Source organism: Eubalaena glacialis, chromosome 1 (genome assembly GCF_028564815.1).
Source record: "Eubalaena glacialis isolate mEubGla1 chromosome 1, mEubGla1.1.hap2.+ XY, whole genome shotgun sequence".
Taxonomy (NCBI): domain Eukaryota; kingdom Metazoa; phylum Chordata; class Mammalia; order Artiodactyla; family Balaenidae; genus Eubalaena; species Eubalaena glacialis.
Window position 1 is genome coordinate 206,953,073 of NC_083716.1, and position 25,135 is coordinate 206,978,207.

The following is a 25,135-nucleotide window of genomic DNA, read 5'->3' on the forward strand; positions in this document are numbered from 1 at the left end:
GAGATGTGAAATTTATGAACCAACTTCACAGGCATAATTTGAGAAATTACGAACAGGAACCAGAAAACTAGAAAAAAAAACTTAAAGAAGCTGTGGTAGGCAGAATAATGGCCCCCCAAAGATGTCTACAACCTAACTGCTGGAACTTATGAATATATTAGGTTATATGGCAAAGGGAAATTAAGGTTGCAGATGGAATTAAGATTACTAACCAGATGGCCTTAAAACAAGGCGGTTATCCTGGATTATCAGGGCAGGCCCAGTATAATCACAGGGATCCTTAAAAGCGGAAGAAGGAATCAAAAGAGAGAACCAGAGAGATGGCAGCATGAGAAGGACTCAGCCCAATGTTGCTGACTTTGAAGATGGAGGAAGGGGTCACAGGCCAAGGAATGCAGGCAGCCTCTAGAAACCGGAAAAAGCAAAGGAACAGATTCTTCCCTAGAGCCTCCAGAAAGCCCTGTAACACCTTGATTTTAGCCCCATGAGACCCATTTCAAACTGCTGACCTCCAGCACTGTAAAATAACAAATTTGTATCATTTAAAGCCACTAAGGGCACTTCCCTGGTGGTGCAGTGGTTAAGAATCCGCCTGCCAATGCAGGGGACATGGGTTCGAGCCCCAGTCTGGGAAGATCCCACATGCCGCGGAGCAACAAAACCCGTGCACCACAACTACTGAGCCTGCACTCTAGAGCCCACAAGCCACAACTACTGAAGCCCGCGTGCCTGGAGCCTGTGCTCCGCAAAAAGAGAAGCCACCACAATGCGAAGCCCGCACACGGCAACGAAGAGTAGCCCCCCCTTGCTGCAACAAGAGAAAGCCCGTGCACGGCAACGAAGACCCAATGCAGCCAAAAATAAATAAGTAAATAAATAAATTTATTAAAAAAAAAAAAAAAATCCACTAAAGGGGGAATTCCCTGCTGGCAGTGGTTAGGACTCAGCGCTTTCACTCCAGGGGCCCAGGTTCAATCCCTGGTCAGGGAACTAAGATCCCGCAAGCCACGCAGCGCGGCTGAAAAATAATAATAATAATAAAAAGCCACTAAGTGTATGGTAATCTGTTAAACAGCAATAAGAAGCTAATACAGAGGCCAAGATCAGCTTTCAAACTCAAGGCAAAAATGTATCTAGATGTGCCAAATTCCAGGATAAGGGATTCCCTAATTCTTCTCGGCAACTCCCTGCCACATTGAGCAAGTGGCCGAGTAAAGCTACAGAACCAAGCAGGTGCTTCAGAAATGCCCCCTACTGAAAAATAAGGGGCTCTTATCCAGATCAGACAGGGCGTCATGCCATCTGCACCAGGGCCACAGCATCTCAGAGGAGGCTTGGTTTTATCACATTTAGAGGGAAGTCATTGGAAGCAAAGATTTACAGGAGGAAATGAAGTTCCAGTTCATCCAGAAAAAGCCTTGGATCTAATGGCTCCATAGACCAGGGCTTAACACAGTGCCTGGCATGTAGAAGGTGCTCAACAAATTTTTATTGCATGACCAAATGAAAAAATGGAGTGAGTGAAAGAACTTAAGTCATTTTGTGTCCACTGCCCTCCCTACAACTCCCTCTCTCATGTCCTCTGGAAAAAGCCTCAAGATTTATGTGGGGCTGAGTTTTTCAGGCTCTTTTTGTACTTGAAGTACTTGCCACATAAACTGTCCAGACATCAAGGACCAGGTGATGCTCTGTGCTTGGATTCCAAGCATTCATTTAATTAACAAATTGAGAGAGTAGAGCCAATTGAATAATAAGCCATGCTTTTTTTTTTTTTTAACCTTTAGTCAATTTATATATTAGTTATCAAACTGCCTTATTTGTTGCTTTTTCTCCAGAGAAAAAGCAGACTCAGATCACAATCGGTTCTTCAGTCAAGAGTGCTGTGATTGATTGGTGATGTCTGCCATGGACAACAGGGATGAGGAGAGATGTCAACACAAGGACCACGTGTTTGCTATTCTTGTGCTTAACTGATTACCCTTAGAGAACTTCTGCCTCATTTAAGTGGTTATGATATTAACTTGTCCACCTTAAAGGATTATAAGTGTAAGATGTTATTATTCACATTTATTTCCCATGATGTCTTGCATAGTGACTTTGGCAGGTAGGTTCCCAGAAACTTCTCCCTGGCTGAAACGAAATGCAGCAGAGCCAGATATTTTCAAAATGCCATGCTGATCGTGAACACAGACAGAGTTTGTCTGTCCCATTATTCATATTGCAAACATTGAATGTTGATGCTGATTTGTCGACCTGGCTTTCTCATTGCCATACGGGGCCACTTTTTAAGATACTAAAATGATTTCCACAGGCTGAACTAAATGATGTGTTTTCTTTTGAGGCTCTTTATCTTTTTCTGGTGTTCTATCTCAAGATGGGATCTGGTATTTCTCATTTCTCCTTCTCCTTCCAACTGCAAATCCACAGGGGCCTTTCAGAGCTTTGCTTGGTGGGCTCTTGGTTTATGTCTGTTGGCCGAGGCATCTGTTTCTGGTGCCTTCCAGCACCTTCCGGGAGTCTCCCGGATTACTGATGAGGACTGTGCTAGCCCGCCTGTATCACTGGGAGGCTCCCAGCTCAGCAGCCATGCTGTTTCCTGACTGGTGTCCCCACAGAGAGAGCAGGACAGAGCCTGGCAGCCGAACCTCCACTTCCGAAGCCAACCAGAGAGCCAGGGCCTACGGCGGATCCAGCCTGGGTATTCAGCCAAGAGATACCTCCGCGGCCTCCTGCGGACGTGGCCCCCTGACACCATGTACAGGCTCCAATGTGCAGGTCAGTGGGGACATGGGAGGAGGTGCACCTTGAGCCACCCCACCTCGTATTCTGGTGTGAGAGTGTGTTTTCCATCAAGGTCTGAAACAGCAGAATTTCAGGCCCAATTCTGTGTTAATTGTGCCATCGCACCTGTCGCCCGTCAGCTTCCCCCACGTGTGCGGAGGGAGTGCAGCCTAAAGTCTTGCCTTCCCTCTACTGCCTCTCAATACTCTCACGCTCTGCATCCCAAGCAGAACGTGCTTCCCAAGCTTCCCCATGCAGAGACTCCAGATGCTCCAGTGCAATCCCAATCTTTTACAAGAGAAGGAAAAAGAGGCCCAGAGGGGCAAAGTAATTTGTCCAAGGTCACTCAGCCAAAAGCAAAGCTGAGACCAGAAGCCAGATCCTCCCCACACCCCAGGGGCCACCCTCTTCCCAACATCCCCTACTTCCCCTTCAGAGGGACCTCAGATCCCCCAGGACGTAGAAATGTTAGGCCTTCTCCTCAAAGAAGGTGGCTCTCCAGCACAACCCACCCAGGAGTGAGATGGACACCCTGCTGCTGAACAGAGACCCCAAACACACTCTGTAATGGCTTAAAAATAAAAACAGGCAATGGTTGGGAATTAGAGTTGCCAGATTTAGCGCCTACACACGTGCACATACACACAGAGGCGCGCACAAAAAAGTTACACTTGTAATATTTGGTACCTATTCCTACTAAAAAAGTATTCATCGTTTATCTGAAATTCAATTTTAACTGGACATCCCGTATTTTATTTGGCAAACCTATTGGGGAAGAGAGGGGTGGGCAGTAGGATTTGCCAATGCCTGCTCAGCTAGTTGCCATCTCTTCAGCACCAACAAACAGACAGGACCAGAGGAAAACTGACTTTCTTCTTGCTTTATAGGTTTACTTCGGGAAAGGAGAGAAAACAACTCTCTCCCCAATAAGTGATGACTTGAAGGAAAATGAGAGATGTGGGTTTGTCCAGTAATTGGTTTACCCTTCACGGCCGACCCACTGTTCCAGGCAGTTCCATTTATCTAACACTTGTGAGAAAGAGCCTCTTAACCAGAGATATGTTTATTGTTGGGTGGGGGGGAGGGCAGAGCAGGCCACCGCCCCATGGCCCAAGCCCAACGTCTTCAAGGAGGAGAGCCCCTCTTAACATCAAAAAATGTCTCAGACCCTTCTATGACAGTCATGTAGCTACAATGTGTGGTTTAAGGAAAGGTCCATGTGTACGTGCATTCTTGGGCCTCTTGCCATAATTCCTCACCAAAGGCCTTCTTGAGGGTGAGACTCTCAAGCTGGAGGAGCAAAGACAATACTGGGATATGAGATCATTGGCCCAGTGGACTCTGCCACCCCCTTCCTTCACGTTTCAGAGCTCACCACCTTTGTGATGCTGGTATGTTCTCTGGTCCCATCTTTCCACTCCTATGATAAATCCTCACCACCCTTCAGGCACACGTCTTCTACAAAGGCTTCTCTGACAAATCCAGCCAATGTTGAGCTCCTCATTTTCTGGCCTTATATAACACTGACACTTGGGACCACACACGTAGAGCACAGGAGAGCTTTGTCTCTCCAACAGACTATTAGTGCCTTTAAAAAGGACCCATGTCTGGTTTTTCTGTATCCACCCTACTGCCCAGCAGAGAGGTGGGACCATTGATAAGGCCTCAATAAATACTTATAGAATGGACTGAAAATCATGGGGGTTGCAGAAGCAAGCAGGATATATCCAGGAGAAACCTTTAGATTTCCTCCCGAGGCAGGAGGTGCCTTTTACCCAACCCCAAAGAAGCAGCCATGTTTCTTCCACGAGGGGGACCCAATTCCTGGGAATGGTGGAGAGGAAGAAGTATATATGTGGCACAGGACCAGAGGCACGCAAGACACTAGACAGAGAACCCTCTACGGCTTCTATCTGATTTTTTAATCTCTCACATCTTCTAATTGTCTTCCTTAATGGGCAATGTCCAAAGCTAAGACTAATGCAAGTGGGGAACCTTGTAGTTATCACCAAGACCTCTAGGCTGGCAACCATTACTTCTACCAATAACTCCTGACCTACTCTTCAGGATACATCAAGGATTCTGTGCTGCTCCAGGAAAGTCAACTGAATGTACCAAGGAATCTCAGGCCACAACAGGATCTTTCAGGCGTACCCCCCAAATACCATCTCCTGCCTGTCTTCCCTCCATTTTGGATTCAACCAGGAAAATCTTTGGAACAAGGTACATGTTGATTTTATCAAACCAGACCTCAAATACTTGGATTTTTAACAGCTTAAAATGAAGTTTTCCAAAATAAGGTCTAGGAATTCTGGGTTTCATTGTCCTTATCTGTAAAATGAGGGAGTTAGTCTAGACCAGCACCATCCAATAGTACTTTCTGCAATGATGGAATGTTTTATACATATATATATATTTTTTTATACATATATATGTGTATATATATATGTATATATATACATGTATGTATATGTATATATACATGTATATACGTGTATGTATATATGTGTATATATATATTTTATATATATATATATATATATATATATATATATATGCTGTCCAATTCCAATATAGTAGCCATCAGCCACATGTGGCTATTGAGCACTTGAAATGTAGGTAGTGTGACTGTGAAAATGAGTTTTAAAATTTTATTTACTTTTAATTAATTTACATCTAAATAGCCACATGTGGCTAGTGGCTACTGTATTGGACAGTGCATATCTAGAGTCTAGATTTTAGATGATTTCTTACGTCTTTTTCACTCTAACACTCTTTAACCTGTGGTTTTGTGGCAATATCATAAGAAAAAATACAGGCTTTGGAGCCAGAAATCTGCCTGTTCCGCAATGGCTGTTCTTTCTCTTACTAGATGCAAGATCTTGAGCAAATCACTCAACCTCTTTGAGCTTGTTTGCTTATCTCTGTAATGGACATAATAAGGCCTACCTCGTTACTGCACAGAAAATTATTGTGAGCTGTCTGTAAGCTGTTCAGTACTATGGAGGTTCTACCTGTCAATATTATTCTTGGGAACTTGAAGCATTAAAAGAGCCAGATTTGCTTTGATAAGGGAGATGGGGAAAGATGACTGGATAAAGACGACTGGGCAAAGAATAGGGTCTTGACTAGTACCAGAGTTTTTGAGAAACGAGAAGGAAAGGACAAGAGCCTAACATAATATAAAGTTAATTTTTCTGAAATGAAAAAGGAATTTTCCAGAAACAATAGTCGTGCCTAACCAAGCCCTGTACTTGCAAAAGGATCTAGTCAGGATAAGTAGAGAATCTGATCTATCAAATGGAGTGGAGAAGAACATGGCAGGTTCTCAGAGCCTGGTGCCATAAACATGCCTACCATATACCTCTCTTGAGTCTAGACTCCATTATCAAGGAATTTTGCTCATAACCTTGTCCAATAGTTCATCTATGGGAAACATGCTGGTCAGGCAATTGTATTTCGCTTTGTAATTATACCCCGGCCTATACATCAGTCTCTATGCACTTTGCTAATGTGGGTCAACATCCCGGAGACCAGTTGATTCTGAGGCACTGACGAGATCAAGTTTCTGGGCCATCCATGTCCTAAGAGTAGTGAACTCACCCAGTAATCCTCCTGTGCTGGAACCTTCTGCCCTTCCCCAGGTGGCACCCCACCTCGCCATTGCCTAATGCCTTCTTGCTTCAAAAATTCTACTGTCTCCAGTTAATATCCTTGGACTTTGATGCCCTAAGATCTAAAAATACTGGACTGTGGACTACAGTACTTCCATTTGAGGGTGGATCAACACTGCACACCTAAGGAATCAAGTGACTTCCCTAATTGATGCCATATATGGAGGAGTTGTCACAATCAGGCAGAAACAGAGAGGCAATATTAAATAGTGATTAAACACGTGGCCATTAGCACCAGATTCTAAGCCATGTGACCTCTCTGGGCCTCAGTTTCCTCATTTATAAAATGAAGATGACCATACCCACCTATACCTCACAGGATTGGATGTGGGACTTAAATGGGATAATGCAGTATCTGGCTCATAGCAAGTGCTCAATGAATGTTAGTTATAGACCTCCCTACCTTGTGTTTTTTAAGCATAATTGTAATGCCCAATTGCCCATGATCACAGGGACCAAAAATCAACTTGTAAAGAAGGAAAAATAGCTCAGAGACTATAGCTTGAACCCTGACTGATGGTTTATTTGTTTTAACTTTATCCCCCCTTGGCCTCCCTCTCCTTGCCAGACACTGTATTGGAGAAAGTAGCAAAAGTCCTGGCTGCAAATCTCAGATCCCCCAACAACGTGATGTTGGCTAAGTCACTTATGCTTTGTGCATCCTTAGTTTGCTCATCTGTAAAATGGTAGTAGTGGTGTCTGCGTTCCACTCTTTCTGGGTTGTTGTAAAAAACCATAGGAGAAGACACAGGTAAAAAAGCTCTCTAAGAGCTCTAAATTACTACCCCCATGCACACTATTTGGGTAACCTGAACCCATATTTGAGATAGAGACCAAGTTGTGTGGTCTCCTTTCAACAACTGAAACTTCCAATACCTTGCTTGCAAACCTGTTTCTGTTAAGCATAGATAAATGAGCCAGAGATGATGTTTACTGAGAAGAGTCTTGGTTTCCCTCACATAGATTGAGTCATATATTCAATATCACCTGGGATACAGCCAAAGGGAAGAATGCCTCTCTATATCCTCCCGCCCCAGAGCACCCTGCCCCAACCTAGCCAGTCTGCCATATAATACCGTTCAGCAGGTGAGTGGCCATTTGGCCAGAGTTTCACTTCCTCTACCCTCAGAAATGCATTTGGCTCCCTGGTGAATCTGACCAGGAAGGATGGCTCTGAAGTCCAGCTTGACCCCAAAGGATCATTCTAGAACACACAGAAAGGTCTTTAGTGCTACATCCTATATGAATTTGAGGCTTTCTTGGGAGCAGGCCTAACGTGGCCCTGGACCACCCCAGATTCAGGGGTTCCCTGGGTCACTAAAACCTGAGCAGTCCCCCTGAACCTACGCCTGAGTCTGTATCTGCCCCACCAACACTCTCAGCATCAGCTCAGACCCAAAGTAGCCTTCAGGAGCCAATGGGCAGAGGAAGGGGAGCTGCAGGGAGGGAGTAGTCCCACAGATAAGCTCTTGGCTCTTGACCCAATGACACCAAGGATGAGAATGATGTAAGGAATGACAAGGGTTGGGGAGTATGCAGGACAGTGAGGCTGGCTGGGAGCCTCCAGAAGCCCAGCGCTCCATCATACACAGAGCCCCTGAGGGCTTCCAGTGTCTCTGGTTGAAAGACAGCCCCGCATTGTTCCACGGAGCTGCAAGCAGAGAGTGGAGGTGTTGCTAAAGCAGCTCCAAACAAGGAAAGTTTGCCAGACTGTTTCAGCAATAAATCTACCTTGAGTAAGTGATGAAAATAGCTGCATGACCCTTTAACCATCGATGAAAGATTTGTTAACTATGCTGGAGTCATCTGTTGACTCAGATCCTTCCTGAGGGTTACACAGACAGGGTAAGTGCAGATTGCTAAGCAGTGCATTTGTCTGAGTTTTTCTACAAGTAAATGAACAGCAGACATCCCACGAAATCAAGTGCTTCAGACTGAGCATCTCAGTGACAATAGAGCAGGGCTGCAGGTCACCCCACCATCATCACACCTCTGTTATCCCCTAGTCCCTCACAGTTTACAAAGGGCTGTCATATTCATGATCTTATTTGAGCCCCAGACAACTCTGCAAGGAAGCGAGAGCAAGAAATCAGTATCCCCATTTTACAGATGAGGAAACTGAGTCCATAAAACAAAGACTCAACCTTGAGCCTCATGACTCTTAAAGCATTTCTGTTCCACTGACCTGGCTGCCACTTCCGTGGAGGCACTAGCAGAAATACAGTAATAAGGAGGGAGGAGGAACAAGGGCCTTGATCGACACTTTTGCTCAGAAAAGCAAGAAGGAAGGCAGTTTGGAAGCAGCTAACAGCATCATACCCATCTCTGGGCTTGTGAAGTTGACCCACTGTTCACCTTTGCAGGTCACCAGGGCCTGGATGAAGGGGAAGCTGGGGCTGGTGGACACGTGGACCAGGGCTCTGTAGCCAAGAACCACGGCAGCCAGGGGACTCGCTTGCCACCACTCAGGAAGCAGCCCTGGCAGGAAGATGAAACCCAGGCAGAGGTACCATTTCTAACGGGGTCCCCTCTGTCACTGTTCTTCTTGACTTTAGAGGTAATGCTCCCCCCCTTCACCATTTCTTGGGGTCCTCCAGAGAAGAGAAGAGTACTTTGAGCCTACTGAACCCTGTTTCCCAAAGTGTCACCTGTGGAACCCTAGCATCGCCAGATGCTCCATGCAAAAAAAGGGTTCCTTGGCCAAATACATTTGGGAAATGCAGCACACCATGTCCTCCTCCCAGAGGGTCACAGTGCACATTTGACCATGGACCATAGGTAGTTCTATAGGTAAAGTGGCTGGTTTAGCTTTAACTCATGGTTTTCCAATCTTACTTAACCAAAGATCCTCCCTACACTCTTCACCCCATCTAGGCAGCTCTAGTCTTCTCTAGAAAAAGAGCTTTGTTGGCCGTAGAGTTGGAAAAGCCTTGTTTTGAGTCCTGCATCTTGCTAGCTGTGGTGACTAATTTAACTAACTTTGAACCTGAATTACCTCTTCTGTAAAATGGAGTTGTTATCATACACACCTCCCAAGGTTGCTATGAGGATTAAATAAGTTAAAATGTAAAAATGCTTTCTAAACTCTAAGGCCCGTGTGTGTGTGTGTGTGTTTGTGTGTGTACAAGGCGACAGTGGTTCAGAGAAACGTAGACAACACGTGCTCCTATCTTGAATAAACATGTATGACTTACAAGCAGGTCATACGCCAATGAAACAGGAAAGGGGGAGAAGAGAAGTACCACCTAGTGGGAGAGAAGAGACATTTTATGATGGATAAAGACAATGATACTAGCATGAATATACTTAATGCAGAACTATACACTTAAAAATGGTTAAAATGATAAATTTTGTTATGTATATTTTACTACAATAAGAAAAAGTTTGCCAAAAAGAAAAGACAGTGATACTAATGTTTGATTTTTAATTTTTTGATTTTGATTTTTAATTTTTTTGCAAGAAAGCACTATATGTCAGGCATGGTTAAATGTCATTCTTTCTATCACCAATAATAAAATGTTTTATTATAATAAACATCATGAAATATCTTGCCATTATAACCATGTTTTTCTTCCCAGGCTGCTAAGGAGATTTCATCCTTGGAACCACCAGTCTAGCCACAAGGTCTGACTGTTATAGGAACCTGCTCTGTTCCTTTACAAAACCTGTTTTCAGGAATGCGTATCTGTCGTTCCCTAGGACACGTCAAAAGGGAATCACCGTTGTATCCACGCTTCAAAGGAAAGCCACCATGAAAACACACAGCAAACCTCCAGGAGGGCCCTTGGGCATGCCCGCATCGATCATTCTTGGCTCCTGCGTGACAAATCCCACACGACATTCTATGGAGGCGCCTTCCCCAACAGGAAGGCAGATCTCAGCGGTAAGAAGCCCAATGTCTTGCTTATTGATCTCGGTAAACCTGATCCTGCAGAGAGCACTAAGGCAGGCTGAGTGTCACTTCCTCATGCCACTCACCTTAGAAAATAACTGCCAAAGTCCAGCTGGAGGTAGGAGTGAGACCAGTCCTCGACCGCACACATTCCGCAGTCAGACTGCCTGTGCTCAAATTACCCCCACTTACTAACTGTGACCTTGGGCAAGTTATTTAATCTTACCGAGGCTCCGTTTCCTCATCTGTAGAATGGGAATAATAATAATACCTCCATAAGGCTATTATGGGGATTCAGTTAATGCATATAAAATACTTTGCATGATTCTTGTCCCATAGTTAACACTTAATACATAGTAACTATTATTATGATCGTTATTATTCTCCCCATCACCTGACTCAACCAGCAAGAACCCAACCCAGATAATGAGATTAGGGCTCCCTGAAGCTGCCTCTGCCAAAGCCATGGCTGTCTGAGTGCCTCGGCACTCTCTTTGCCTCTCTTCCCATTAACCCAAAAGTGATAAAAGTTGAAAGTCAACTGTCCATCCCCACACCAGCAACTAATAAGTTCTTGTTCCCATCCCATTTCTGCAGACAAACAAGGGAATATGAAACTCTACCAGGGCAGAAGCAGCCACTTGTTCCAGGAGCCTCCTGCTGAAAGATGTCTTTTCCCTCCTGTAGCATCTGCCACTGGCTCAGAAAAAAACACATCTGGAGAAGTGAGGAGGAAAAAGGTTGTGTGTGTGTGCGTGCTTTTAAGCATGCGTGTGCTTAAAAGATTAATCTCAATCTAGGAATGAAGTGACTCAAAGGGATGTCTCAGAGAACAGGCCTTACTTGCTTCTGAGCTCACCGGGTGGAGCTGGACTAAAGCTGTAGTAATTTACTAAATGTTGAAAATAGTGAAGTACAGGAAATTTCAGCTGCCCCCGATTAAAGCAATATGGTGTTAACCAGACTTTCTGGTGCCAACAGAATCCTTTTTTCTGTTAAGGGGCTGAGGTTTATCTGTAAGCATGTAAGGACAGAATTTGAGTTTGTAAGCAGCTGACCCACTTCAAACTCAAAATGCTGGAACCCAGACATGGTTTTGCTTAATTGAGGGTCTGTCACCTTTGAAAATGTAGGATACATTTTGCAGGTTTATCAACCCCCTTCAGAAGTCAGGTACACCTTCCTTAAAGATGTCCTTCGCTGTCTCTGGCCTGGTCCTGCCTTGAAATTCTGTGTGGGTCTTCAGTTTGGTTGGGAGGCACCTGTGCTGAGTGGGAATGAGCAGGGACTCTGGAATGTTCTGCCCGTGGCAGCTGTGTTACTTGAGCCAGTGGCTCACCACTCTGAGTTATAGTGACCTCCTCTGTGCACACAGATAATAATGCCAGCCTCACAGGGCTGATGGAAGGATGAAAGGAGATGAAGCATTTATGTGAAGGTATCTTGTGTCCAACTGGAAACAACAGCAATGTTAGTTCATGGTGGGGATTCGTGCCATCTGAAGTGGCCCTGAGGAGCCATGGGCATACCAGGTGGTCCTGGTGCCAGTGAGGGAGGTCGTTTTCAGTCTGTTCAGGATTTTCTCAGATTTCCCATGTCTAAGCTGATCTAAACCTTTCTATTCATACCAGAAGGGCATCTGTCTTCCCAGGTTCCTTTGAACCAGGAGTAAACAGCAGGCCTGACCTGCCAGGGTCACTCAGGCCTAAGGAAAGCCCTCAATCTCACACCCAGTTCAGCCCAGAACCGAGCCAGGCTCAGAGGACAGGAATCCCTTCCCTCAACCCATGTATATGATTTAGCAGAGGAAAGCAATATTTTCCACTATATTAAAACTCTGTAAATTTTTAATTACAATAGAGAAATTAAGGCTTGGCTTATCAGCCATACCTCACACAAACCATTTGAGTTTCCACATAGATTTCCCAATGCAAACCTTGTCAAACAAAATACACAAGGTCAGTATTCAGAAAAGGGCAGTTGGTGGGCAGCTGGCACCTGGACAGTGGAGGTCTCCAGGGACATAAAGATGCTATGTGCATGTGTTGGGTTAATCATTTTCTTAACGTCTCATAATTTTACATATTACCCTGAATATATTTGGGTGAATTTCCTTCCTCATTCAACTCTAAACACGTTAGGATACTTGTGTGTGTTTCTGATCTTTTTTTCTTTTTGAACACTAAAAAAGTGAGAGCCGTTTTTATTTTTCCTCCTGTGAAATTGAAGTCCCTGAAACCCAGCACACATATACATTTCATAGAGCCAAATTCGTATGTTAAAAGCTGCAAACTAAAAGGAGAAATTTTCAGCAACTTCTGAATAATTGGAAACAGGAGACTCTAAGTACTACCCGTAGCTCCTTTCTCTCTCTCTCTCTCTCCATATACATATACACATACACCACACACACACACATATGTTTTGGGGTTTTTTGGACATAAAAAAACTGGGTTACAGTTGTGGCTGATTCTGACACACAGTGATTTTTTTTCTAGCTATGTTCATATTACAGACGTGTGGAGACACCTAGGTATTCTGCTAGTGGCAAGATTAGGTATTAAACCCTAATGAAAGAAGAGTCTTCTCTCAAAGAAATATCATAGAAAAAAGCCTAGTTCCAAACACTGTTGTAACTACATATAATTAGCTCATTTAATCCTAATGGCAACTTATGAGGTGGGCAGTATGATTACCCCCATTTTACAGAGGAAGAAATTGAGGCTTAGAGAGATGACATGAGGAAAGCAAACACAAATGTGTATTCCTATGTTCTGCCCTTTCTTACCTACAGGTTTGCACAGTCCACAATCTGAGCCATACTTTTTTCTCTTAACGACACAAGCCAAGATTTCTCCTCCTCCGGACATGGAAATCTCAGCTCTATCATTTTAATCTGGCTCAGTTTCCCGACTGCAAGAGAAAGTGTATTTCCTCACAAAGGCTCTTGAATTTACCACATTTATACTTCTCAGAGCAATCAGAGGCTAGGTTAACGGTGCATAACCAAGTTCCCATGAAGCAAAGCAGCCCTACTCTAGTGAGTTGACCGGTTTCCAGGTCTGTCAGCTTTATCTCCCAGCCCTGGGTACAGAAGCGACATTACACTCAGCAGCTTCTGATGCTGGAGATTCAATAAGATACAATGTCATTTATCCCTTGCAGGCAGCAGGATTTAGATACCTGCCATATGGGGGTGTGTTTGTTTTTACATTTTCTCCAGGCACCAAAGGCTTTGAAATCACCTCCTATCTCAGAGGAATCACCCAGAGTCCTGGACCCCCTGAGGAGTCAACTTAAAGCCAATAAGCCCCCAGCAGAGCTCTTCATCTTCCCCGTGGAGATTCATTTCCATACCCAACACCCCCCAAAAGGAAAGGCACGAAGAAAAGGTAGGTCCCTGTGACTGGGTCTCCTGAGGGAACCAGGCCGGCCAGGAAGGATTGGGGTGTGGGTCCCGCTAACGCAACCCTTTCCTAAATCGTGGCTGACACTCTTCAGGGTCACCCCCTTGAGAAAACTTTTTTTTAAAGAAAGAAAAAGGATAAGTCTACAAGTAGTTCTCTTCTGGTCATATTCAACTCAATTTTTTAAATATTTATTGAGTCTTCATCAAGCAGAGCATTTTGCTAAACTGTGGAAGAAAATGGAAGTCAGCCACACACATAAATTAAGTCCAATGCACCGCAGATGTTATAAAGGTGCAAGAATTTTCAGGCAGCTTACAACAAATAAATGCAATATATTAAAAAGGACAACTAAAATTGAAATTGAAAAAATAAAACACCTGGTTAAAAAGAGTAGAGAAATAGATGTTATCAGACATCTGGGATGAATTCATTGCTTTTGGTAAGCACTGGATTTAGATGAGTTACCTGGCAGCCAAGATAAAAAGGATATTTGGATCTTTGGACCTTTGCTTTATAAAAGAAAGATAAAAGTTTGTCTGAAGAGCCATTTTCCTGATTTTTTTGTAATTTATTTTATTGAGGTATAGTTGATTTACATTGTTGTGTTAATTTCTACTGTACAGCAAAGTGATTCATATATACATATATACATTCATTATACATATATATATGTATGTATATACATACATATATATATGTATATGTGTATATGTATATATGTATATGTATATATGTATAATGTATGTATATACATACATTATACATATATATATACATTCTTTTTCATATTCTTTTCCATTATGGTTTATCACAGGATATTGACTATAGTTCCCTGTGCTGTATAGTAGGATCTTGTTGTTTATCCATCCTATATATCATAGTTTACACCTGCTAATTCCAAACTCCCAGTTCTTCCTTTCCCCACTGCCCTCCCCCTTGGCAACCGCCAAGTCTGTTCTCTATGTCTGTGAGTCTGTTCCATTTTCCTGATTTTGAATTAGGTACCATTATTATGTAACGTTAGATGATTTCTACAGTCCTTGTCAGGGAAGAGATTTTGAGCTTCTAAGCAAAGTGCTAAGAGAGTACAGGTAAGGGAGAGAGCAATTCCAACTGGGACTTAGAAAGGCTTTTTGAAAGAGGCTTCTGAGTGACCGCTCAGCTCACCCTGCACCACAAGGAGAAATTCTTTCTGACCTTCCCAAGCCATTCCACATTCTTGCCCCTGGGACTTTTCTGGGCAAGCTGAGGCAAAAGGCAACTCTCTAAACAGCTGACTCCAATTTTGAAGAAGTCCTAGTTCTGAGCTTTCTAGAAACTTCAGCAAAAACGGCCACTGATTCCTCAGTTTTTGCTCTACGGCTGTTTGGAATTCTCACTATGAAGAAGAATATCTGTTAATCTTAAAAGACCAGTCAATGGAAGGGGTCATAAAGGAACCTTCTGAAGTGATGAAAATGTTCTAAATCTTGGTTGGTTGCATGGATATATACATTTGTCAAAACTCACTGAACTGTACACTTAAGATCTGCACATTTCACTCCATAGATTTTAACTTTCAAAAAAAAATTACTTAGCTCCTTAAAAAAAACACATAGTATTACTGTATTTTTAAATGTGGGTTTTTCTTATTATTCAGGTATGATGAGGCCAATAGAGATCAGGAGACAACTGCCAGTGAAAAGATAGTCTGTTACTCACAGTTTCGCAAGAGGAGAGGGCATGCCATGCCCCTCGAGGCCACATGGAGAAGAACCAGGGTCAGCTAGGAAGCAGAAGGGCTGGCGGGGCGGGGTGGGGGGGCGTGTGGGCTGGGCAAGAGTCTTTATTGCATTTTTGGCAGGAAGGAATGGGCGAGGCAGGGCAAGCAGGCTAAGCCGGTTTGGGATTGGCTAGTTTGAAAAGTTTGGGCAGGCTCTGTGCATCAGGGCTGTCCCTGGTTGTCTGGTACCTGGCCCTGGGGTCATTAAGGCAGGGGGATAGTGGCCTGGAAGTGTTAAGGAGGTCATGGCTGGGGAGAGGGGGGAGGGGCTCTAGATTGGTTGGTTTCCATATGAAATGTGCACTTGCAGGTGGTCCTTTATTGTCTCTAGGAACTGGCTAGCCCTGGGAGGGACAGCCTCCCCAGGGTGAGTAAGGTCCCAGATGTCAAAACACTAGAATAAAAAGATATGCTTACTGATTCACTTTGCTGTACACCTGAAACTAACACGACGTTGTAAATCAACTATACTCCAATTTTAAAAAAAAAGACACGCTTAATATACACAAAGACAGGACTATTTGCAGGATTTGGTTAAATCCTGATTATCTCCCATGATGACCCTGGAAGGAAGGTCACCAGGCCATCATGGACCAGATTCTTAAACCTATTAGATCCATTGAGCTTGCCAACACACTGACAAATGAAAAATAGGAATAAAATATACAGAAAGTGAATCCATTGAGTTCTTCCTTCTTTTGTATGTCAGTGAGGACTCCTTCAGTAACAAGTGTTAGAAGCCTAACTCAAACTCTCTTAAGCAAAAAAAGAAATGTATTCACTCATGTAATTGGATAGTGCAAGGACCAGACAACTCCAGGCTCAGCTGGATCCAGGCCTCAGAAAATGTCCTCTGGGCACTATTTGTCTGAGTCTCTCAGCTCTGTTAGCGTTTCCTCTCAAGCACGTTGTCCCCACGTGGTGATAAAGATGGCCTCCTGCAATTCCATGACAACTTGTTAACCCCGGTAGAAAGGATATGCCTCTTGGACTTCCCTGGTGGCACAGTGGTTAAGAATCCGCCTGCCAGTGCAGGGGACACAGGTTCAAGTCCTGGTCCAGGAAGATCCCACATGCCGCAGAGCAACTAAGCCTGTGCGCCACAACTACTGAGCCTGTGCTCTAGAGCCCGTGAGCCACAACTATTGAGCCCACGCACCACAACTACTGAAGCCTGCGCACCTAGAGCCCGTGCTCCACAACAAGAGAAGCCACGGCAATAAGAAGCCCGTGCACTGCAAGGAGAGTAGCCCCCGCTCGCTGCAACTAGAGAAAGCCTGTGCTCAGCAACAAAGACCCAACGCAGCCAAAAATAAATAAATGAATAAATAAATTTATTTTAAAAAAGAAAGGATATGCCTCTTAAAAGCTCTTGCAAAAAGTACCAAAATTGCCTCTGATTGGCCAGGCTTGGGCTATGTGCCCACCCCGGACCCAATCACCGTGGCTAAAGCAATGAGGTGGTCTCGTTAGGCAGGCTTCAGTCACTTGCCCATCCCTGGAGTCAGGGACCGGACCACCCAAACCACATGGTATGAGTGAGAGAAAGATGAGTCCCCAAAAAGAAGAGACAGCTGGCAAAAACCACAGATGTCTACTACAACTTGGCTTTCTGTTTGTCTCCTAGGTGCTCCACACCCTGAGTCAGCACCAGAAACAGAAGAAGAGTCCAGGCCTTTATGGAGGCCTCCCCTGAAGCAGGTGCCCCTGAAAAGGCCAAGGGAATTAACAGTACATCTCCCAGTAGACACAGGGAGGGACACACTCTCGCCTCAAGGTAGCTATTCCTTCCCTCCAGCATCCCACAGGGATCTCACTCCAAAGGTGAGCAAGGCAAGACACATCAGGGTCCTCAGCCATAAAAAGGAGGCTAGAGGGACTTCCCTGGTGAAGCAGTGGTTAAGAATCCGCCTGCCAATGCAGGGGACACGAGTTCGAGCCCTGATCTAGGAAGATCCCACATGCCGCGGAGCAACTAAGCCCGTGCGCCACAACTACTGAGGCTCTGCTGTACAGCCCGCGAGCCACAACTATGGAGCCCGCGCTCCCAGAGCCCGTGCTCCGCAACAAGAGAAGCCACTGCAATGAGAAGCCCGCGCACCACAACTCACCGCAACTAGAGAAAGCCCGCGTTCAGCAACGAAGACCCAACGCAGCCAAAAATTAATTAATGAATGAATTATTTTAAAAAAAGAGGCTAGAAGGGAGGCCACTCCTCCCCGGCCACTTGAAGATAGCTCCTGTTCAGGCAGCAGCTGCCTTAACCAAAGTGCTGCAGTGAAACCAACTTCCTGTCTAGCTCACAAGTTCCTTACTCACTAAATCAAACCTCCTACTAATATTTCCTGGTTGCAGACGTAAAACAGCACCAAACTTACTAAGTATTTGCTGCACGCTCTATAGTTTCTCCCATGTTTTTAACCAATGGAATTTCATTTCTAATCTATTTGGGACCATTCATGAGAAGTTCATAATATCAACAAAAGGCATCACTCCAATTTTTCAAAACATCATGTGGACATCTGAAATTATACATATGAGTGCATCAAAGTGTATATTTTTATGTGTTGATAGGTTGGAAACAATGGGCCATATTTAGAAAGCTCTACATTTTCACAAAACTGAAGCTCCTTCCCCAAGGGCAAGATGACAGTATCACAAATGCTAGGTGATCTCTGAGTGGTGGTAATCAGAAGAAGTAGAAGGATGAACGTTCATATTTAAGGAGTTCTTCCTTAGTGCCAGGCACTGGCCTCAGGTTTTAACACATCTTATCTCATTTACTTCTCACAACAGTCCTACCCTCATTTCACAGATCAGAAATCTGAAGCCCTGGGAGATGAGTGACTTGTTTGAGGTCACACAATTATAAGTGGCCTCACTGGGCTTGGAGCTGAGGCCTTCCAGTGCCAGAATCTGTGCTCTTATTCATTATACTTCACTGCCTCTGAGAATAAAAAAAAAAACAATGAACCCAGGTCAGGATGTTCTTGAGACATTTCTGTTTTGAGAACGTCCTTTGATTATTGAGGCAGGGGCTTGTTTACCATATCTCTTAAGTGAGAGTTAATCATCCTAAAGACTTCGAAGTTTTTTTTAAAAATCCACATATGGGGACTTCCCTGGTGGTCCACTGGTTAAGAATCCGCCTTCCAATGCAGGGGACGCGGGTTAGATCCCTGGTCAGGGGACTAAGATCCCACATGCCACGGGGCAACTAAGCCTGCGCACTCTAAAGCCCGCGTGCCACAACTAGAGAGAAGCCCGTGCCACAGTGAAGATCCCGCGTGCTGCAACTAAGACCCAATGCAACCGAATAAATAATAAATAAATAAATAAAATTTTTTTTAAATCCTCATATGGCAAGGGTCACTCTGTGTGCAGACAGGTAAGAAAGCAGCTTTGTCCCTGTGCACCATAATGTCAGGGGCACAGCCTGAGCCACCAGGAGGGATGGGCAACACCCGGGAATTTCATCTTTGGTGCTGCACACCTCACACTGCCCTCCACTTGTTTTGAGCTGCCATGTCCACTGGGGACCCAGTATCTAGAGCTTGTCCATCCTCTGCTACCCTGCCAGGAGGAAGCTGGGCTAAGAAGTCCCTGGTACCTTGGTTAGTTCAGTGTGTGACTCAACTGGGTAGTAGATGCAAAAAAAAAAAAAAGTCTAAAGAGGCAAGATTTTCATGGCAATCTTTCTCACACAGGGGTCCCCGGAGCAAGGGTGTTTAGAACTAGTAAGTGGGACTCTCATTGCCCCAGAGGTTGCACAGACCCATTTACGTGCTTAGCCCTGGATTGTTTCACTTCTCATATCATAAAAATGAAGCCAGATTTTTTATACGCACATACACACATACATATTTTATTTTATTGCTGAACCATCCGAGACTAAACTGCAGACTTCGTACATTTCACCCGTTATCAGCACGTATCTCCCAAGAGCAAGGATATTCTCCTTGTAACTACAGTACAATTATCACATTCAAGAAAATTAACATTGATGTAATACTATTTTCTAGTATATAGTCCACATTCAAATTTCTCTAATTACACCAGTAATATTTCTTACAGTTGTTTTTTTTTCCCCAATCAATCCAGGATTCCAGTCAGAATCATACACTGTATTTAATTGTCACATCTCTTTAGAATCTTTTCATCTAGAACACTTCCCCAGTCTCATTTTTCACGACACTGACATTTTTGAAGAGTTTAGGCTAGTTGCTTTACAGAATTATCCTCAATTTAGGTTTGTTTCATCATGATTAGATTCAGATCAAACATTTTTGGCAAGAATGGCATGTTGGTGATGTGTGCTTCTCGGTACATTACATCAAGGGACACAAAATATCCCTGTATATTAACTCCATTTGTTATAAGTTGTTCCATTATAAGTGATGTTAAATTTCATTATTTGGTTAAAGAGATGTCTTTCTCCATCGTAAAGACACCTCTTCCCTTTGTAAATAAGTAGCTTGTGATACTTGGAGACTGTGTGTGAAGCCAGCCTTTAAACACAAACACCAAGAGTGTGTTGAACATGAAATAAAGACCACTCTCTCTGAGATTAAGACAAGGTCCCAATCACTTTTAGATTACTGGGTTTTGCCCTCCCTAGAGTAGCCCCTAGAGCAGAGCCAGTTTTGGGAAAGAGTGAGAGAAAGAACAGAGATGGAGGCCAAGACGTGCTTTGTGGAGTTTATCATCCATCCCGTTACCCTCTAACTACCATCTAGAAGGGGCTACTTTGTACTTTATGACCTGGAGGAGCCATGAGATCACTGGTTCTGCTTAGAAAAATTGTTTTGTGGTTGGAACTCTGTAGCCAACAGTCCCATGAGCTTTAACGCTGGGGTCTCCCCAGTTAGGGAAGGACCTTGCAGCCTCCCTAGTCTTTCTCCTATCTCAGGAGCCCACCAATAGGATGAGAATAACAACAATCACAGTTCAGTTCCTCCCAGTTCTTGGAGGTTCCCCAACAGAAGGGCCGCTATTCTAGCCAAGAATAATCCCACCTTGGCTGTGGGAGATACCTGGCCTCTGCTCCCTAGCAGGGCTGGAAAAGAGAGACAAACTTGAGAATGAGAGGAATAAGTGATCCTAGACACTAGGAGCCATCAACAGAATTAGAAAAGAGGTTCCTTCTCCTTCTTGCTGATCCAAATTCTCACTCACGCTTTTTCTCCTTTTGCTCTTGAAGAGGACGATGCTCCATCCCAGGATGGCACCCCACCACTGTCCCTGACGGAAGGAAGAAAAGGTCCAGAGAGCCAGAGGGGCCTGGACAGCCCCAGGACATCAGGCCACAGCAGCTCCATGGGCCCCCCACGTGTGAGACGGGCCGGCAGGGCACTCCCAGCAGAAGGACAAGGTAATCACTCCCGGGGTGCATGGATGCACCCTCTTGGCTTGTCTGTGGCTCTGGGCTCATTTTAATCATCTTCCGGGGCCACACATAAGCTGTCTGAAAGCCCCCCCATTGAAAAAGGGAAATCAGCAGTGTTTCCAATGCTGTCAGTGGGATTAACGGTCACTATGCATATTCCTCAAGAGTCAGTACATGTTTTAAGGGTTTTCTGTACCAACATGCACTGCCAAGCTGTCCTGTGCTTTCCTCGCTCCTGGCAGCAGCGTGTGATGACACAGCTCCCTGCGCTCATCAGGGAGACTCGCTACAGGGTTTACCAGGCATTCTCAACACCGAGCCATAACCCTGCACGGGGCAAGGGAGCCTGGGGACCCTGCCAACAGGAAGAGCCCCCGGGGAGGAGTCACCCTCCGGCCCAGGGCAGAGCCTGAGGCCTGTGCACAGAGAGAAAAGGACTCTGGATTTCTACTGAAGGATGAGGCAGGCAGGGCCACACCCTCTATGACTTAGCCCCACTCAGAGTTCTTATCCTTAAGAGCCAACCGTCCAGGAGGAAACTAAGACAGTGCAATAACAGCTTCCATGGGGGCTTTGATCTAAATGCAGCACATAAAGCAAAAGTTGCTTAGGGTCCAAATTACCCCTGAAAATCCCTTAGGGAGGGGCCATGCTGGAGACCAACAAACCATTTTCTAGAAAGTGCAGCCCAATCAGCTGTTCCTCCCTCATTGGAGGATGGGCAGCTTTCTCTGATTGACCACCAGATGAAGGAGATGGTGTGTGTTTGGGTGCCAGACAATGTGAACAAAGTATCTCTGTTAACAGCAGAATCACACTCAGGGCCTAGAGAAGCTCACACTCGAGAGGAACGTGGCAACTGAGAGCCACCAAGAAGACAACAGATACCACAGCTTTCGCCCCATCCCAGGCTCGCTCAGACACAGACGCCTCACTATGTAAATCCTGCTCGCTCGCGCTCCCCCTGCCTCGACCCAAGCATTTTTTTATATTTGAAGCCTTGCAAGCATAAATTCAATACATGGATCAATAATTCCATTATGGGCTTGCAGCTCCTCTGTTTAAGGCTGGAATGGTCGAAGTCAAATTCTCTCTCTCTCTCTCACCAAAGAAACTTACAAACTATTTTCAAATGGAACCTTTCTCTTACAACCTCCTCCCTTTTCTATTTGCATGGCAATGATGCTCTCTTAATTTTGAGCTAATGAGCTGAACTTTAGGTACAGTAGCATCACCACCAAGGGTATTCCTAGGAGGTTGCATTGCCCAGAACAAATCACACCAAACACACACACACACACACACACACACACCCACAGCCCGAATTAGACACCGTTACAAAAGGAGAACCTGATTAGAACGAATGCCAGGGCTGTGACTATGACGAGTGCAGCCTGAAGCCTCAAGTGTGTAGGCTCAGTGTGTGTAAATGAATGTGTGGGGGGGGGCACATGTGTGTCTTAGGGTATGTGTGTGCTTATATAGCTATGGGAGTACATGTGTATACTTGTGTGCTCGTGTATGTATGTGTGATTATGCAGGCCTGCCTGAGAACAAGTACGCATGTGTTGCTGTGTGTCCCTGTACGATACATGTGTGTCCTTGCACGATACATGTGTGTCCTTGCAGGCACACCTGCATATGTGTGCGTGCCTTGTGAGTGTGTATATATGTACGTGTGAGTGCACACCTTGGTGTAAGCGTGTGTGAGTGTGTTTCCGTGTGTGTGTGATGCCTCTGTGTACGTGTGTGTTTACACACTTGTAAGCGTCCACTGTGGCTGATTGCCAGCTCTACTCCTGACCCTTTTGCCTTGGAAATGGGGAAGGTAAAGTTATAGAAACACCCTCAATCTTTCTAAGCAACTGAGAGAAATAGAGCTTCCTTCTCCTCCTTGGCCTGAGCCCCGTGGAGTCACTAAGCAGTCCCAGCATTTGATCCACAGGACGCAGCTGTGCCGCTGAGTACTGCACAAAGGCATGTGACAGAGCAGGAAGCAGAGGCTGGAACCACCGAGCCCTGTGCCCAGGAGCTGGGCTGCACACACTTGAAGGATGGGGCTCCCTTTCCTTCACACAAGGTGCCCCCTCCAGGCTCACCTTGTCCCTGGAGGGCTGCCTGAAACCATAGGATTCCCCCTTTTCTAGACCTTCACAGAAGGCACGACGTAGGCTATGGCAGCCCCGCCCTGTTCATCCCACACTGACTCCAGATGATGGGGCGTGAACGCTGGCCCTGCTCTGCTGAATCCCAGGAGTGGGGCTGGCCCTGCACCCGGGCAAGCACCTGAGCACACCGGCATCTGCCCGCTGGGGATTCAGGGAGCACGGTCCAGGTTCAGCCTCCCTCCCCTGCACTGGTGCTAACACTGCCCATGCTTGTGCTTATTTTCAAGAAAATTCCAGAGACCCCACACTGGGACACTTCTTGCTGGGTCCAGATGGAGAAAACATCTGCCTGTCCCTCCCAAGGCCTACCCAAACCGAGGAGCTTCTGTCAGGTGAAGGTAAGATGATACATCCCAGGTCAGCCTTGCTTTCTTGGGGGAAGATTTTACCTACAGCTTCCAAAACTCCCCAGCAGCAGAGACATCATTTAAAACAGACGCAAGTCAGCCAGTTTCTCCCCTCTCGCTGAACACAGGGATGCTTCTGTAGCTCAGACACAATAACCCAATGTCTGCATAACAAGTTTGCTCTTGCTGGAGCATCTGGAGAGAGACGTTCCCATGGAATGGCTTGGAGGAGGCCTAATGTGCCGTGCTGATGCCTTGATGAGGATGATAAAGCCCTCTTGGTATTTGCCCAAACTAAACACTGCCTTTTCTCTTCTTTCCAACCACCCTCCAGAGGTGGAGGTGGCTAATTGGTAATCCAATCAGGTATCCTTGTTATGTGCATTGGTTCATTGCTGCGAATCATCTGGCTCCTGACAGATATCAAGGCAGTTTCCAAAAACCCTTCTGGCATGTTCACTTTTTGGAAAAGGGATGCTGGCTCTGGGCAATAACCATCTTGCAAAGGAAAAAAAAAAATGAAGTCAGAGGGTGATGAGTGTCAGCCACCCAGGAACCATCATGATGTGTATGCATGAGTCGTACAGCCAGCAGGCCTCTTAATGCGGGAGATTAAAATCTGCACTCGTTTGGTGGGTGATGTCATGACTGCCTCAACAAAAAGAGCATGGAATCAGAGCCAGGAGATTTGAGTAGCCCTGGCTTGTCCTCTATGCTGTCAGATGACTTTGGGTCAACCCTTCCTTGTGTCCAAGGTTCCTCCTCTCATTCGAAATAAAGGGATCGACTCCACCGGCAGCAGCTTTTGACTATTGCTACATTTTATGTGTTGTGTCTGTTGCCGTGGAAGTAGCCACTTAGTACATGGATTTCCAGAAAACAGAATGCATTCGGTTCCAAATCTAGCATTAAAGGACTTCCATCACCACTTGGGCTGTTCCATGATATGAGTATAAAAATAACTTGGTTCTCAACTGGCGGAAGCAGGAGTGAGACAGGTGGAGGCCACTGTCACTGTGACACAGCTGGTACAACAGCTGGAACGCAAACACGATTCTGTTCACCTGCTGCACATTTGTCCACTCTCTTCCAAGAGAAATAGCTCCCCTTCGGGCAAAGCAAAAGCCAGAAGCAGAAAAGGAAATATTTAAGTTACATGTTTAAGTTTGTTGTCATCTCGTCAGTATCATGTTTTGGTCATTTTGGCATCCTCAGCACTTAGCACAGTCCCTGACGCAAACACAGCAGGATCACAGTAAATGTTCATTGAAAATCTTTCAATAATTTCCACACAAAAGAAAGAAAGAGAGAAATGAAATTTATGCTGCATAAATCGAGACTTGCCTGCCATCTTGTCTTAGTCCCATGAACAATGTATTTAATCCTACTTGCCTCTCAAACCTAAAGGCATTCACTGTGAGCTTGTTGAATAAAGGAACAAATGATTCATCCGTCAATCAGTCAGTCAGTCAATGCCCTCTCTCTAGCCTGTCCTCCATATACAGCTGGTGGACCTCCAGCCTCGACGGTGATTGCATAGGGCCCTGGGAGGCAGGCAGAACCTTAACCCACATCTCCCTACAAGCACCCATAGAACAGGCCCAGCTTTCTAAGAGTCTCTGTTAATGGGAAAGCCCTGTTTTGTTTTGCTTTGGGAAGCAGGATACTGAAAAACATTTTCAACTCCTGCAAAGGATTTGCTCCACCCACACCAA

The 25,135-nt window shown here is 45.1% G+C and overlaps 1 protein-coding gene across 1 annotated transcript in view; it reads left to right on the forward strand.

The window, feature by feature from the left end:
- The window catches only part of KIAA2012 (KIAA2012 ortholog), a 115,947-nt gene that overhangs the window by 11,709 nt on the left and 79,103 nt on the right, over positions 1-25,135 (forward strand). Inside the window, exons 3-11 of the mRNA XM_061204022.1 lie at positions 2,616-2,775; positions 4,849-5,004; positions 8,819-8,961; positions 10,155-10,338; positions 10,945-11,087; positions 13,571-13,739; positions 17,147-17,296; positions 20,720-20,890; positions 23,301-23,411. Of these exons, the coding sequence (XP_061060005.1) occupies positions 2,616-2,775; positions 4,849-5,004; positions 8,819-8,961; positions 10,155-10,338; positions 10,945-11,087; positions 13,571-13,739; positions 17,147-17,296; positions 20,720-20,890; positions 23,301-23,411 (1,387 nt within the window). The remainder of the gene's footprint in view (positions 1-2,615; positions 2,776-4,848; positions 5,005-8,818; positions 8,962-10,154; positions 10,339-10,944; positions 11,088-13,570; positions 13,740-17,146; positions 17,297-20,719; positions 20,891-23,300; positions 23,412-25,135) is intronic.